The sequence below is a fragment of the Crocodylus siamensis genome, chromosome 5 (genome assembly GCF_052110815.1).
Source record: "Crocodylus siamensis isolate JL-2025a chromosome 5, ASM5211081v1, whole genome shotgun sequence".
NCBI lineage: Eukaryota > Metazoa > Chordata > Crocodylia > Crocodylidae > Crocodylus > Crocodylus siamensis.
In genome coordinates, this window is record NC_143399.1 from 119,214,395 (window position 1) to 119,231,401 (window position 17,007).

Below are 17,007 nucleotides of genomic sequence, written 5' to 3' on the forward strand. Positions count from 1 at the left end.
AACATCGTCATTGATTAGTTGGAAATAAAGTGAGCATATTTTTTTAACTTTAGTCCGTTTCTGTTAATAATGATATACAGTACTGCAGCTGTGCACAGTGAATTTTGGTAGGTAGGTAAGATATTCCAAACTTATTTATTTCCTACTTAAAGAGGCCTATAATGAATATATACAAGTAGAGTTGACATAAAACCAGATTTATATATGTCAGTCCTGCTGAACTTCACAGAACATGACGCTTTCAGAAGGGTTTTCAGGGTACAATGCAAGAAATGGGTGATAAATTACTATTCTTTGTTATTAATGTATCTAGAATACCATACTTACTCGAATCCAAGACAAGACCTTTTTCCACATGGTGGGGGGAGGGGGAGGTAAGCCTCTCATCTTGGATTTGAGTCCAAGGCAATTGGGAGGAGTGGGAAGCAGGTGACTACTGCACATGTGACTCTGACCAACCCAGATTTGGCCATTGCTGCCCGCCCCTCTCCTGCTGCCAGTTCTACCTTCTCCCAATCTCCCACCTCCGCTGCCACTTGTCCTCTGCTCTGGCATGGCTGTAGCCCTGCTGCAGTCCAGAGCACAGAGTACATGCTTCAGCTCCAGCCCAGCCATGCAGCAGCGGTGACGGTAGCAGCAACTTCAGTCTCAAGTCAGGGTTCAGGGCTGGGTGGGAGCTGCTGCCACTGCACTAGCTGCTGCATGGCCAGACTGGGGCTAGAGCAGGGCCAAGGGCCAAGGGTGGTAGCAGGGTACCATGCCAGTGTCAGAGCCAGAGGGTAAGCAATGGTGTGGGTGGGAGAAGAGGGGCAGAGGTGGTGAGGGACAGGCAGAGGAGCAGAGCCAGCAGAAGGGCAGGAACAGGGGCTGCGGGCACCTTGGGGGAGGCAGGCATCAGGACGGGGAAGTAGTGGGGGTGGGGACACAGGCAACAGGGAGCAAGGTGTAGGGAGTGAGCAGGAGGGGTCAGGCCACTTGACTTCTCCATACCCCCCTTTGCAGCCTTCCCTCCTTTCACTGCTTTCCCTATTGCAGCGATGGGGGGGAAATTAAGACAACCCTCCCTTTACATGGAAAATTATAACAATATAGAATCTTAATTTCAGAGTCATCTTGAATTCAGGTAAATACAATACGTCCATAGCAACTTACAGCGGTTGGTATTATGTACATTTCTGGTTACATAAACGCAATTGCTTCCACTTTGTAGCTCCGCTGAGGTCAATGGAACGATCATATTTGGAACTAATTGAGACTTTGGTCCACCCGACATAAAACCTTGAGTCTCAAAGTGCTATATAGGGAGTGGGCACACTCCAGGCTGTCATGGAGATCTATTGTCATTTTCCTGTGCAGTACTTAGCTACTATGATGATGGGCATTCTATGAAATCCTAAGACTGGGCACTGAAACACTTATACAAATAATGGCAGCAACACTGAAGAATCTGTTAATGTAAGTAAAGACTAGAAGAGAGACACTGCTCTAATATTCATAAAAAAACCAGCTTTAACATCACAACTGTATTACCCCTTCTTAGATAAAGGGAGAGTATTGGCCTTCACTGCTGATAACTTCATTCATAAAAGAGTGCCTTAACCATATTCACAAATAGGAACATTTCCTGTCACTGGTTTTGGACACATGGATATTTATTATAACCTATTTAATTTGTTTGTGTTTGTTTTTAAAGTTGAGATCAGGCATTTGAAATTCATTAAAGCAGCAACTTTACAATGAGGAATTCTTGTGATGCTAAAGGCAAAAATATGTAGCAATGTTATGCAAATGGGTTATTTTTAAACAGTAAATAGAGAATTAAAATAAGAGTGAATCCTAAGAAGGTCACTTAGGCTAACCTTCTGTGTTTGATGAAAATGTTTTTAGTCAGGCAATAACTGCTTTTATCTTAATAGGAGATGAAGTTACCCTTTTACTTTGTAAAAACTAATTAAAACTATCTTAACTTGCATGGGTATACGGCAAATTAATTGTCATTAAGTAGGAATCTGAATGTCCTATCATTCATCATGCTAAAGAAAACCCCTTTCTTCTTTGTCAGAATTTTAGATTAGAAAAGAGAAACAAAACAATTAGCAGAAAGGCGATATTAAGATGCTTTTTAACAATATGAATGCCTATGTTTACATTTAATAGCTAAATGCTGTGATCAATGCAAAACTATGTCATTTGTATGGATCTCTCTTCTCCAGGGTTTTTATAGTGATCTTAAAAGTTGTCCTTCCCCACCATCTTGTCACAGAGAATGAAAAAGAAATTGATAGTTTTCCTCATTATCTCTTTAATCAAATTCTGAGAAGGTAACTGACTCAATCCATTGAAAGACCCCTTCTCATTTATTCCACACAACAACTGAACAAAGACAAAGAGAGACTGTTCTTTATTTACAAAATGGCAGTTGTCTCTTAAATGTATGTGCAAACAGCATCTAGCACAGTGATCTATTTTGAAGCCTCGAGATTAATACAAATAATAACAACGTCACATGCTATACAGAAGAGATGAGTGCATTGTATGCAATATGAGGAATTTCCTTCTTTGTGGTGTTGGAGAACCGTAGTAGGGTAGCAGTCAAGGTGCTTGATCTTATGCAGAGGTTTAAGAGTTTCTGCATGGGCTGAAGTCTAATCTACCAAGACTTTTTGGTGTATTAGTAAGGAACAAGGCCAAGATTGTCCTTGGATCCTTGACTATGTCACTTCCTCCTCTCATGTCCTCCTCTCAGCGGTTTGGAGTTTAACTTGATTTTCTTGAATGCTACAAGTCTTTTTGTGGCTATTTCTACAGGATGTTTTGTCAGTAAACAGATTTTTTACTTGGGTTTCTGCACAGATTTTCTCTTTTCCTCTTGACCATTCTCAGACCATACTTATTTTATAGTGTATTTTAATTATATCTACATATAACTAGGAGAGAAAATGGAGCTATGTTCCAACTCAACAGTGGCAACACTTATTTATACTGTAAGTTTTGTTGGGAAGAAATGTCACCCTCATCCCTTTTTAGGTACTTACAACTTTCTGAAAAATTACTGCCTTGATGACTGAGTGCTACTTAAATTCTAGAACTGTTTTTTCCCCTGTTTTTGAACAGGTCTTACTGCAATGCAGCCATAATCCTGACTGAGGTGTTTGGATACTGCTGCAATATAAGATAAGGCTAACACTTCAGCTAACAGTATTCATACTGTTTACCCTCAGTAACTTTGGGGGAAGGGTGGCTAGGAGGGATGCTGTGTGGAATGTCTGGAGGACCAACCAGACCCACACTGTATGTTGGTGTCCATACATTGCAGTGGACCAGTTAAGAATAGCACTATATTTTCAAGGTGCACTTTTGAACCACTCAGTATAAACCACATTTAAACTGTTCCAAGTGTTATGTGTTTTGACTGGTAGAACAATTCATTTCACTTCTATGTCAGTAAGAGATTTATCAGTTTGGAAACAAAGACAAAACTCACAATATATACTTCTATGGCATTAAAACCAAATTTCTTCTGATGCCTATGAACCAAAAACCATTGAATTTAACACAATTCTATTTATTTATTTATTTTTTAATTCAACCGTGTCATGTCCACAGCTTTTGGTAAAGACCAACACCTTGGACCTGTGTGAAGAAATTTAATTTAAAGGAGTGAAGTTATGTACATCTAAAAACTGTACCATAAATAATTGAGAGATGCTAAAAATTTAAATTCAGAAATAAAGTTAATGAACAGATTTGCATTATGTGGTATTCCCTTTTCTAAAGTAATGATTGATATCTCATATTTTAGAAATAACTGTACCCAAAAACAGATTTTTTACTTATCATGCTTGCTTTGATTTTTGACCATTGACTCAGATCTTTACTGTATGCTTTTACAATTTCTTTTATTATAACTTCCACTCCATAGTCTTATACAATTATGTCTTCCATGCAGTACAGCTCCAGAGTCTATCTTCCATTTTTGCTCACTGCCGAAGTTGATGGTTTTTCAGTGCTTTGTACGGATGGCAAATAAAGTTTCTATTGAATCATTGGCCCTACTTATTTGGTTTCCAAGAATTTTACGAAGAGGATGGAATGTAATGCTTCACTGAAAGAATACCATAGATATATAAATATTTCAAATGGCTAAATAAATGCTGAAGTGTTTATGTTTAAAATAAATGCCTGGGCGAAGCTGAGAAGTTTGTTTTAACAGTCAGGGATGCTTATTAATTGTAATCTTTTCTTTTTATAGTCGTATACTAATTAAGAATGATGTTATGCTAAATGAATGGTTTAAAACATTTTGCAATATAATAAATGGTTATTTTACATTTAAAACTTTTTAAGTATTTAAAACCTAATTAAACTGTGAAGACTAGAAAAACAGTAATTCCACTTAACTGTATTTTCCATTTTGAAAGTTGCGCCCTTGCTTGAAGCCAAACCCACTCTTCCATTATCGAATCCTGCAGAGCTCTCATTCAGCTATAATCATCACCTTATACTATGCAACAGGAATGTTTCATTTACATGCAAAAACTATTGACCCTCATGCAATTGGCCAGATCCCAAGTGAATGATGAATACTGACTGTCTTCCATATCTAGGTGAGGTGACCATCAAGGAACTGATGGAGAAGAAAAGGTTGTTGGCTACCAAATAATCAGGCTGAGTTTAGGTCCCCTGCTATAAATCCACTTCGCTTAATGTTTCCCACCTCTTCAACTACAGCCACAGCTGTCGTCTCTCCAGAGTGAGAGGTTCAGATGTTCTGGCATGGAGCCTAGACTGGCTTTGTTCTGAAGAGCAGGGTGGCTGCTAACAGCAATTGTAGAAGAAGAGGGAGGTTTAGGGAGGATTTGGGGGAGAGAGACCTTTTACAAGAGCCAGAGTATAACTTAGGACAGTGGTAGAGAATGAAGGGATGGTTCCCTTCAGAGGGGAGATGGAGAGGAGAAAAGTGTGCATTTGTTGGGAGTCTGGAGTGCACACTGGTGAGTACTTGGTAGCCATCTCTTCAGGACCTGAAGAGCTAGTTCAGATGTAGATGAGACTTATTAAGTATATGGGGCTTAAGGATTTGCTGTCATAGTTCAAATGGTTCTGATGCTAAAATGAGTTGAGGCTCTGACTGTGGAAGAAGCAAATCCCAACCATGCTTCTTCCACAGTCAGAGCAGGCACTTAGCAGGCAGCCTAACTTCCACTCAGAGCCATGGAGATAACAGAAGTAATAATAAGAGATAAGAGATCCATTGCATCAGAGGAGAAGGAGGAACATGTACTGTTGGTGGAGTATGCCAGACAAGGCTTCCCCAAGGTTGATAGAATTGAGACCACTGCCAACAAGAAGAAGTGACAGGTGGTGGTGGTTGGAGACCGTCTCTGTGCGGAACAGAGACATCCATTTGCTGGCCTAACCTGTTGTCTTGGGAGGTCTACTGCTTGTCCAGGGCCCGGATCCAAGATGTCATGGAAAGATTACTGAGACTTGTCTGGCCTTCTGACTGCTACCCCATGCTGCTCATCCAGTGGGTACCAGTGATACTGCCAGGGGGACCCTGAGCAGATCAAAAGTGACTACAGGGCTCCGGGTGAAAGGGACAGGGGCTCAGGTGCTGTTGTCCTCAATCCCTTTAGTCAAGAGGAGGGGCCTGGGAAGAAGCAGATGCATCCTGCAAATCAAGGCATGGCTATGCAGATGGTGTCACTAGCAGGGCTTTGGCTTCTCTGACCATGGGATGCTGTTCCAAGAAGGATTGCTAAGAAAGTTGGGATCCACCTGACAAAGAAAGGGAAAAGCATCATCACAGACAGGCTCCCTAACCTAGTGAGGAGGGCTTTAAGCTAGGTCTGCTACAGGATGGAGATCAAAGCCTTGAGGTAAGTGTGGAAGCAAAGGATCTGGAGGAAGCACAAGCAGGAAGGGGCAACAGTGGACGCCTTCCTGAGAAAGTAGGGCACCTGGCTAATTACCTCAGATGTCTGTATATGAATTCATTGAGCCTAGGAAGCAAACAGGAAGAACTGAAAGTCCTTGCACAGTTACAGAACTATGACTTGCCTGCAATTACAGAGACTTGGTGGGATGGATCACATGACCAGAGCGCTGTCCTGAATGGGTATAAACTGTTCAGGCAGGGTAGGAGAGGAGTGATCACAGGGGAGGAGTTGTGCTTTATGTAAAAGCTGTATGATTGCTCATTGCTCCGGTATGAAATGAGATAGATCTGTTGAAAGTTTCTGGGTTAGGGTCAGAGGGGAGAGAAACAAGGGTGATGTCATGGTGGGGTCTGTTATAGACCACCAGACCAGGAGGAATTGGTGGATGAGGCTTTCTTCAAACAGCTACCTGAAGTTTCCCAGTTATAGGCCCTGGGTCTCATGGGGGTCTTTAGTTACCCTGACATTTGCTAGGAGGGCAATACAACAATGCATAGGCATCTAGGACCTGGTGCTGGTATTAGAGAGGCCAGCTAGGGGCCATGCTCCTCTTGATCTGCTGCTCTCAGACAGGGAAGAATTGGTGGGGAATGTAGTGGCGAATAGGAACTTGGGCAGCAGTGACCATGAGATTACTGAGATGATGAGTTCAGGATCCCGAGGAAAGGAAGGAAGGAGAGGTGCAGAGTAAGGACCATGGACTTCAGAAAAGCAGACATTGATTCACTCACCCTTGGGAGGCCAGTCGGAGGGGAAATGGAGTCCAGGAGAGCTGGTTGTGTTTAAAAAAAAAATTGGGGACACAGGAGCAAACTGTGCAGGAAGACTATCAAGTATAGCAGATCAGCTTGGCTTAGGAGGGAACTAAAACAGAGTGAGCTAAAACACAAAAAGTAAGCTTACAAGGAGTGGAAACGTGGACAGATGACTAGGGAGGAGTATAAGAATATTGCTCAGCCATGCAGGGACGGAATCAGGAAGACCAAAGCGCAATTGGAATTGCACCTAGCAAGGGACGTGAAGAGTAACAAAAAGGGTTTCTACAAGTATGTCAGCAACCAGAGGAAGATCAGGAGAAGTGTGGGTCCCTTACTGAATGGGGGAGGCAACCTAGTGACAGATAATGCAGAAAGGCTGAAGTACTCAATGCCTTTTTTACCTAAATCTTGACAGGCTAAGTAGTCTCCCAGACTACTGCACCTGGCAACACAGTTGGGGAGGAGGTGAACAGCCAGCAGTGGTAAAAGAACAGGTTAGGGACTACTTAGAAAAGTTGGATGTGTACAACTCTATGGTGCCAGGCATAATGCACCCGAGCATGCTGAGGGAGTTGGCTGATATGATTGCAGAGCTACTGACCATTATCTTGGAAAACTTATGGTGATTGGGTGAGGTCCCAGATGACTAGAAAAGGACAAATATAGTGCCCATCTTTACGAAAGGAGGATCCAGGGAACTACCAACCAGTCAGCCTTATCTTAGTCCCTGGCAAAGTCATGGAGCAGCTCCTCAAGGAATCCATTTCTAAGCACTTGAAAGAGAAGGTGGTGATTAGAAATGATCAGCATGAATTTACCAAGGCCAAGTCATGCCTGACCAACTTAATTGCCTTCTATAATGAGATGTCTGGCTCTGTGGATGTGGGGGGAACAGCGAATGTGATATACCTTAACTTTAGCAAGGCTTTTGATATGGTCTCCCACAACATTCTCACAAAGCAAGCTAAGGAAGTATGGGTTGGATGAATTTTGCTGTTGGAAAAAATGGCTGGATCATCAGCAAGGATCCTGGTTTGCCCTGATATAAAATCTCAAATTCTCTAATAAACCCCCCCAAATCCATTAATAAAATTAAAGACTCCCCATAGCTCGCTCCCCAGCCCTGCTCGTGCATCTCATTCCACCCCCCACAGACTTGCTGATGCCCCTCACCCTCCACCCACACCCCCTGCTCCTCCAGCCTGGCCGGAGGGGACCCCCAGCTGCCAGGGCTATGGACCCAGGTCTGCAGACCCCTGACCCTGCTCCCTGCTGCAGGGGGGGGCTGGTGCACACTCCCAAAGAGGGGCAGGGGGGGACCCATGCCCCCCAGAACTGTGTGCAGGACAGGCACTGGCTGCTGGCATGGGTTTCAGCCCTGCTGCCCTCCCCCAGAGCCTCCGCAGCCAAGCACGCGTGACCCAGTGTGGCAGGGCAGAATGGGACTGTGCGGAGAAGCTGCTTACCACTGTGGGCGTCGTGCTGCCCTGGTGACATGTCTCTTGTGCATGGGGCTGCAGTGAGGGGCGCAACCCCGCGTCACTACCCTCAAAGCAGTCCCACACATAGGAGGTGTGTCGCCAGGGCAGTGTGGAGCTCATGGCAGCAAGCAGCTTCTTTGTATGGCCTCTTTGTGCCCTGCCTTGTTAGGTCATGCCCACCAGGCTGCGGAGGCCCTAGGGGAGGGCAGCAGGGTGGAAGTCCATGCCCTCAGCCCTTGCCTGCCCTGTGCACAGATCTGGGGGACACAGGTCCACCCTGTCTCCCTCGGGAGTGCGCACTGCAGCAGGGAGCCAGCCTCAGCCCCCTGGACAAGTCACCCGGGGGCCCATCCCACTACTTGCTGGGGCCCTGCAGCCACATGTTGTGGCCCCAGGCCCCAAGCCTCCCCCCCTCCCGGCTGGACAGCGGCCCCAGACCTACCCAGCTTCCTCCCTCCCTACAGGGACCTCAATCCCCCTCTTCCCCCCACCCTCCCCACTTACCTGTGGGACCTGCTCTCACTGTCTGGGGAGAGGTGTATTATAGATGTATGTGACACCCCCGTCTCACCGTCCTCCTCCTGCTCCCTCCCAGCTCCCTGCAGGTACGTCAGAACTCTGCCAGCCTGCGGGGAGTTCGTTGAAAAACTGGAAAATCTGCGGGTTTCTCCAGTAAAACAATTAATCTGCTTTTGCCTCTGGCAAAAGGTAAAATCTGCTTCTTACTCCATTTTTCCATGGGAAACAGAAAACCTAGATCCCTGATCATCAGGCCCAAAGGGCTTCCTGTCTAGTTGGCAGCCAGTATCAGGTGGAGTGCCTCAGGGGACAGCTTGCCCTGGTTTTGTTCAATGTCTTCATCAGTGACTTGGAAGATGGGACAGAGTGCACCCTCAGCAAGTTTGCAGATGACTCCAAGCTTGGGGGAGTAGTAGATACGGTAGGGTTAGGATTCAGAGAGGCCCCAGTAAATTGGAGGACTGAACCAAAATAAATCTCATAAGGTCCCATAAGAACAAGTCCCAAGCCCTGCACAGGATAGAACAAACCCATGCACTGGTACAGGTTGGGTACCAATTGACTATTTAGTAGCACTGCAGAATAAGGACCTGGCGATTGCAATGGACAAGAAACTAAAGATGAGCCACCAATGTGCCCTTGTTGCAAAGAAGGCTAACGGCATTGCCAGTAGATTGAGGGAAGTGATACTTTCTCTCTATTCGGCACTGGTAAAACCACGTCTGGAGTACTGTGTCCGGTTTTGAGTTTACCACCCCACTACCGCACCCCCTGCTACAGAAAGAATATAGACAAATTGGAAAGAGTCCAGCAGAGGGCAACAAATATGGTTTGGGGACTGGGGCACATGACTTTGGAGGAGAAGCTGAGGAAACTGGGCTTATTTAGTCTGGAGAAGAGAAGACTGAGGGGAGATTTAATAGCCGCCTTCAACTACCTGAAAGGTGGTTCTGAAGAGGACAGAGCTAGACTGTTCTCAATAGTGGCAGAAGACAGAACAAGGAGAAATGGTCTCAAGTTGCAGCAAGGGAAATTTAGGTTAGATATTAGGAAAAACTTTCTCATGAGGAGAGTAGTAAAGCATTGGAACAGGTTACCCAGAGAGGTTGTGATATCTCCATTCTTAGAGGTTAAGACCTGGCTAGACAAAGGTTTGGCTGGGATGATGTAGCTGGAGGCGGTCCTGCTTTGAGCAGGCAGTTGGATTAGATGATCTCCTCAGTCCCTCCTAACCTTCATTTTCTGTGATTCTATGATGTATTCCAACAGTGTTCATGTTACAGTGTTTTTAATAACCACTTTATTCTTTGACAAGAACCATTGAATTATGTTTTTCAGTTATTTCTTTCTAGAGTCAGTTCTCTTGCAAGAGAAAGCCCTTGAATAGCTATATGCTCTCTTTTTTTTCTCTTTTCTTCCAGCACAAACATAATGCTTGCCCATGGCTATTCCTTTAAGGGCCTCAGCACCATTTAGGATTGCAACTCTTAAATGTAGATCATTAGTGGGGTCTCTGGGATGATGCACAGGGTCCTTTTCCCTATCCCATTTGTTGTATAACCAGAATAAATGTGTTTCTCATATCTCCTCAGTAAAATGGAGGTACTGTAATAGCATTTACTCATTTCCAAAGCACTTTGAGCGAGATGATCAGCTGAAGCAAACTGACATGGCTCCACTGACTTTAGTTGAGCTGTACTAATTTACATTACTGCAGATCTGGCCTGTAGATTACAAGTTCTATTATGAGTACAGAATATTATTATTTAATTATTGCTTTATCTTGGATCTTGTATATGCTTACTAAGTACACAGCAACTTTTTATTGCCATTTCTCATATCAGGCTTTCGAAGTTTCAGGGCACTGTACTTACTAAAGTAGCTAATTGATACACAGTACAGTAGGAAGTTCATAAAGAGAGATATAAAACAGATAACATAAACAAGCTTGCTGTAGCTCTAAAAATGCTTTAAAATTTGAAGTGATAACTTCAAATATGAGGTATAATATTTGGCTGAGTACACAGAAAGAGGGGTGTCCCACAGAGATGCCAAAGGAAAAAAGTCAAGTGAAAACAATGCAGCAATGAAAATTGAGGCAAGCCTTATTATTCAGTGCCATTTTGCCCTTTAAACAGAATAAAAGTAGAAGAATTAGGAGGAAAGCTGTGGGAATTGTAGAGTCAGGAGGGAATCATGGTAAATACCATGGATTTACTTGCTGCAGTTGTTGAGTTCTGCATGTGGTTGGTAAGTAGAACTGACATATCTTTGCAGTTGAAGCCACATGTAAGTAAAACCACCAATCATGGTCAAGAGATACTTTAGATTATGCACCCTTCAAATGAATATAGTTGGGAATCCACAGAAGGTATAAGATGTGTAGACAAAGAACTTCAGAGGATCCAGGAAAATAACAACTCTGCTGTATCTGCTGTTTATAAAAAAAGTAATTGGAATCTGTGTACTCAAAAATTTCCTTAATTTAATGCCCTTGAATAGTCCCATTGCTGTCAATAGCACTCGTATGTCATAAACAAGCCTAAGTGTCCCAGTGAACCACAGTATTTAGCACCAGGTGGGAAGAAACATAAAAGAGAAAGAGCTAGAAGAGAAATCTGTGACCTAGTATTAGTCGTTGACTACTTGCACAGAACCTCAGGCTATCCAAGAGTACTTAGAAAAATAGGACTTGAACTGAAAGAATGCAAAGCAGTGGACATGACATTTCCATGACACAATCCCTTATTTCTGATTAAGGTTATTAGAATAAACTGTGAAGGTGGTGGTATTCTTAAAGCAAATACTTCATCTCTAGACATTTTGTTAAAATTATATGGAGATGGAAATTAATCAATGTTTAGATTAAACTAAAGTGCCTCCTGGTCACAGGTTTTGGAGTTGTGACTGTTTATCAAGGAAGGGATAGAGTTTATGGTTAAGCTGTGCAGAGAACTTAATTATTTATTATCTATTCCTTTTAATGGAAGTGTGTGACTAAATCCCATATACTGCTTTGAATAGTTGAACCTATGGTAAAAAAAAATAGAGACCTATATAGATGTAGATGCATCTCTTCCCCTTCTCCTCCCCTGCACATCCTTAAATGCTTGAAAAATTAAAATAAAATCCTAATGTTTCATAGCCTAATGCTGTGAATGTCAAATTGATTACTTTTGTTGATAGAAAAGTTGCTAACATTACTTTTGCCATCTTTTTTATTTTTGCATCCTGCTCCTTTTTTATTTTTGCATCCGGCCTTGGCCATGTGGCTTTCTGATTAGCAAAGGAAAAGCTGCATCTTAATCTCTATTTTGTATTTTAGAAATCTATTTTTGGCTCTTTGAATTGAAGTGGCAGGGGTTTGGGTTGGCTGGTAGCTCAGATCTGAACTACTATCTCATCGCTTGTGGTTGAATTAATGATGTGAATGTCTAAGCAGCCATCAGATTCATAAATCACCAGAAATGAGAAGGATAACACATAAAAGTCTTTTCCTTTTGTTTAGCAATTTATCATTTTGCTTGCACATTAATAAACAGAGCTCCCCTGAGGTAAGCCACAGGAAGATAAATTTTTCTTCCTAATTTTCCTCAATTGTAGCCAGTAGATCACAAGTGGAAAGAGTGGGCTTGTCACATCATGTTGGTGTTTTGTGATTCTTTATAGCCATCGCCAGTAATAATAAATAAATGGGGTAGAGTGCTGTGGTGGATAATTATTTTTGTTTACATAACAGGCGCCAGGTTTCCGAGTCCAAGGCTGTCAGCTAGACCAAGCCGAAAGCGTACACTGTCCATATCGCCCTTGTCTGATCATAGTTTTGACCTTCAGACCATGATACGAACATCTCCAAACTCCTTGGTCACAATTCTCAATAATTCTCGTAGCAGTTCTTCAGCTAGTGGTTCCTATGGCCACTTATCTGCGAGTGCAATAAGGTAAGAACTCTGCAAAGTATTGATTTTTTTTTTTTTTATGATAGCATTTTTAGTTTGTATTGTACGTGGTCACTCATATACCACATAACTGACTATTTGCAGAGATGCACACATATACTCAGAGATAAACAGAAATACAAAATATTACTTTCCTGCTTGGAAAAATAAGCAAATGGAAGATTTTCAGGCATGTTAATACCTGGTGGAAATAACTTTTTGATCTAGAAGGCAGTGTACACTTGTGCAGCAAGATTAATAGTCACGTGGAAAGCCACAGGGCAGGACTGGAACTTTTGGCCCTTCATTATTTAGGCCTATGTTAGCTGATGCTAAGGAACACTGCTATAGAAATACCCACCACCAACTTTCTCCCGCTTCATGTGTGTTGTGTGCCTAAAAGATATCTTGGAGCACCTCGCATGAGAATGTCCAAGACTATGAACATGAGCATGGCCCTCATGTCAAGAAGTGGCTATATGATATGTTTTTTGGCTTATGCTGAGTGGGATGGCATGAGTTGGTACATGTTTACAACAGTAATCCCTACTATCATTCAATATGGTGTGTCAGTGATACTTAACCTTTTTAGAGTCAAGGCACTCTTCGCTAAGCTGAAGGCTCCCTTCAGAAAATGGCTTTAAGCTTTCATTTGCATGTTGACTATGGAAAAATAATGGGACAGCTGTTCTGTTGCAAAGAACTCAAAAAGACTACAACAGAGCAGAATATTTTTGGCAATATTGATTTCCTATTGGAAATCTCTGGGTTTGTTTTATGAATCGTGTGTAGGTGTTTGCACAACCTACCCATGGCACGCTGATTGAAAATCGTCAGTGTAGGCTAGTGGTACCCAATCTTTATCCTGCCCCACCTGTGGGTTGGATCACTGTGGGAGGGAGGTGGAGAGCAGCATGGCCCTGATCCAGCCATGCAGGGAGAAGGGGGCCTGGCACAGCCCTAGTTCTGCTGTGCAGGAGGAAGGGGTTGTGGCCTGGCCCTAATCTGGCTGTCTGGGGGGAGGGGGCATGGGAATTTGGCAGCAAGTAAGGGTGGCATTCTTAATGGCCACTGCCCCCCTACTGTCTAATTTCCCTACACGCAGGCCAGTTGCAAATTTCCCTACCCTGTGGGCCAGATGCAGTGGGTCTGTGGGCTGGAGGTTGAGCATTTGGCCTGCTCTGCAGGCCACAGGTTGACATACATTTGGGTGTCTTTTGTGAATCCTGCCTGTGAACACAACAAACAACAGTGTCCCAATGGTACTATAAGAACAGAGTGAATCACAAATGTGTTCTAATAGCATTGTTAAAACTCCAGGTTTCAGTTTGATGGTTTTCCTTCAAAGTGTACTTAAAGCTTATGTTCTATAAATTACATGTATCTTTACTTTCATCAAACAAGGATTTCTTAGATGCTTCTTATGGCTATGAGGCTTTTTCCAGATTAGAGCCTGAAGATACCATGCCTGAAAATAAGGATGATGCACTTGTAAAGAGTGCGGTAGGCCAAGTCACTATACTGGCACAATGAGGAGCCTCTGTTCCTCTCCCCATCACTTTATTTGATTTCCCTTCACAATTTGCCATGGGAAAATGTAGAGAAAGTATTCACCATCAGTCTCGGGCATTTCACTTTCCTGCTCCACTTGCATAGAGAACTGAACAGTGAGGTAGAACAAGAAGATTGAAAAGGAGATGAGAGCAGGAAGGATGTGAAAGGAATTTTCAAGGAAACAAAAAAGCTGGGAAGGAAGAAATTGGGACAAAATGTGACTAACAGAAGCAGAGTGAAAGAACAAAAAAGAAATAAAATTAATTTGGGCGGAAAAAGAGAAAAAGCATGGGGCTTTCTGTTCCATAACATCTTTGAACATTAGCAGCAAAAGTTCCTTTCACATTCCAAAAAAATCTCAGAAGTCTCAGAAAATATTGATTTTGCATTTATGGCACTCAAACATAGACTGCTGTTGATCCCTGTGTCAAAAGCAGCCTCCATGTTTCAGTCTACAGCTAAGGAAAAGAGCAGGTCCCCATAGCCATTACTTGAGATTAAAAGTCCATTTTTGGGAAGGCTGAACATGCTTTTCCAATACAAATGACACACTTAAATCTTCAAAATGGCTGTGGGGATTTACACTGCGGGAGAATATGGTGACTGCAAATGGTGCCTAGGAAGCCATGAGTCTGCCAAATTTTTAAAGTGACCGTGCTTAAATATTTGGTATTAACATAAATATAGTTGGTGTTTTGGAACACTTCCGGTTAAAGAACCATAAACTGAGGTATGCAAATATCTGTATAGCTCTGCAATACAACTCTATAGTCCATCTAACCATAATTCCAATGACCAAACACCACAGCTGTGGAATGTGAATCATATCAATAGCTGGCAGTAGTTTCTGGCATATCTGCTAAGTTTGGGTGTCTATACACATGCTCTGACGCATTCTAATTAGAACGTGTCGGAGCAGGCTTGATTGAGTCTGCTCCACATTCTAATTAGAATGCTCTAGCATCACCACTGTGTCACATGTATAAGTCTTGTGGGTTTAAAAAGGACTGCTGGACAACTTTTAAATAAAGCTCATTCAATGAGCTTTAGTTAAACATCCTACAGCCATTTTTGAATGTGCAGGGGCTTAATACATCTGTCAATGCGGCGTTTTAATTAGATTCATAGATTCATAGATTCACAGATGCTAGGGTCGGAAGGGACCTCAATAGATCATCGAGTCCGACCCCCTGCATAAGCAGGAAAGAGTGCTGGGCCTACAATACCCCAGCTAGATACACATCTAACCTTTGCTTGAAGACCCCCAGGGTAGGGGAGAGCACCACCTCCCTTGGGAGCCCGTTCCAGACCTTGACCACTCGAACTGTGAAGAAGTTCCTCCTAATATTCAATCTAAATCTGTTCTCTTCTAGCTTGTGGCCATTATTTCTTGTAACCACCGGGGGGGCCTTGGTGAATAAATACTCACCAATTCCCTTCTGTGCCCCCCTGATGAACTTATAGGCAGCCACCAGGTCGCCTCTCAACCTTCTCTTGCGGAGGCTGAAAAGGTCCAGTTTCTCTAGTCTCTCCTCGTAGGGCTTGGCCTGTAGGCCCTTAACCATACGAGTGGCCCTTCTCTGGACCCTCTCCAGGTTATCCGCATCCTTCGTGAAGTGCGGCGCCCAGATTGGCTCTCTAAGAACCACTTCCCCCCACCCCCCCCGCATGTGTATAGGTAGCCTATATGTACTGTAAAGGCTAATTATCCATGTTGTCATTAGGTTGGGATGACACTTTCAACATTTTTCTATTGTTTTTAATTTGGGGGAGGAAATCGTGTGTAGGCAGAGGCATAATTTGGTCTCTTGCTTGAGGTAACCACCCTTCTCAAATGAGAAATTCTCTGGTGTAGATGTGTTTGACTGATGGCTTTGTGAATACAGTAGAATGTCAAATAGCTGCACCCTGGCCAACAGCATGTCCTATCAGCTGTCTATGGCTGCATGTTATTTCTGTGGTTCAGTTTTGTTCCTTCTCTTACAGTTTTGTAAATCTTCTGTTCCTTTTTGATCAGGAAATCTCTTGTTGTTTGTTATAGCTTAAAATAAAAACATTTTCTAAATTTCCTTTTGTGAAGCTGAAGTACTTAGAAATGACACAATATTAAGAAATGCAATCTCTGGGCTGTAGACAGAGGTAGCTTTTAATCATTTTAAAAGGGTAGGGGAGTTACTTTAGGAGTGTCCATCCGTTTTTATGCTGTAATTGTTACCTCCCTATGCTACTGTGAGGATACAATGAGCTAAATCCCTATGCTGTCAACCATGAATGAAATGGGGTTAAAGTTGCAACATGGGTTTAACAACTACATCCTATTATTACAATCAAGGACATATTCCCATAACCACTCAGGGGGGCAGTCCCAATTTGTGCAGTTCTTCAGTGTTCTACTGTAGTCCTGCAAATCCTTGTTTACAGGGGTAGTTTTGTTTAGGGCAGCTGAAGTTTTGAAAAAGTTTTCAACAGAGACCAAGGAAGGTCTTACAGATTTAGCTCAATGGGTCCTGTGAGTAAGTGTTACTGAGGAAAATAAGGTTTGCTAAATTAAGCCTATGGTATTATGTAGTTTTCCCAACTTTGTATTCCTACTTTCTCATTCTGAAAATTGCAAAATTTCTCAGAATATTGAATGAATCATTCTTTCTTTTCAAAAAGACTGTGCATTTTCAATATCAAAAGTGGGAAATAGGTTATTCTATCTTTCTCTTGGAACAGAGGAAAAGAAGAGAGACTTGAGATGCTTAAAAAGGGGTGCATCTACATGTTCATTAATGCGCTTTTGCTATTGTGAATTAAATGTAGTACCTCTAAT

At 42.7% G+C, this 17,007-nt stretch overlaps 1 protein-coding gene across 6 annotated transcripts in view; it reads left to right on the forward strand.

Moving 5' to 3' along the window:
* Positions 1–17,007, forward strand: part of GLI3 (GLI family zinc finger 3) — a 267,088-nt gene that overhangs the window by 183,076 nt on the left and 67,005 nt on the right. For all 6 annotated transcript variants that reach the window (XM_090050059.1, XM_090050058.1, XM_090050061.1 and 3 more), the window contains one exon: positions 12,440–12,641. In XM_090050059.1, the coding sequence (XP_089906185.1) occupies positions 12,440–12,641 (202 nt within the window). The remainder of the gene's footprint in view (positions 1–12,439; positions 12,642–17,007) is intronic.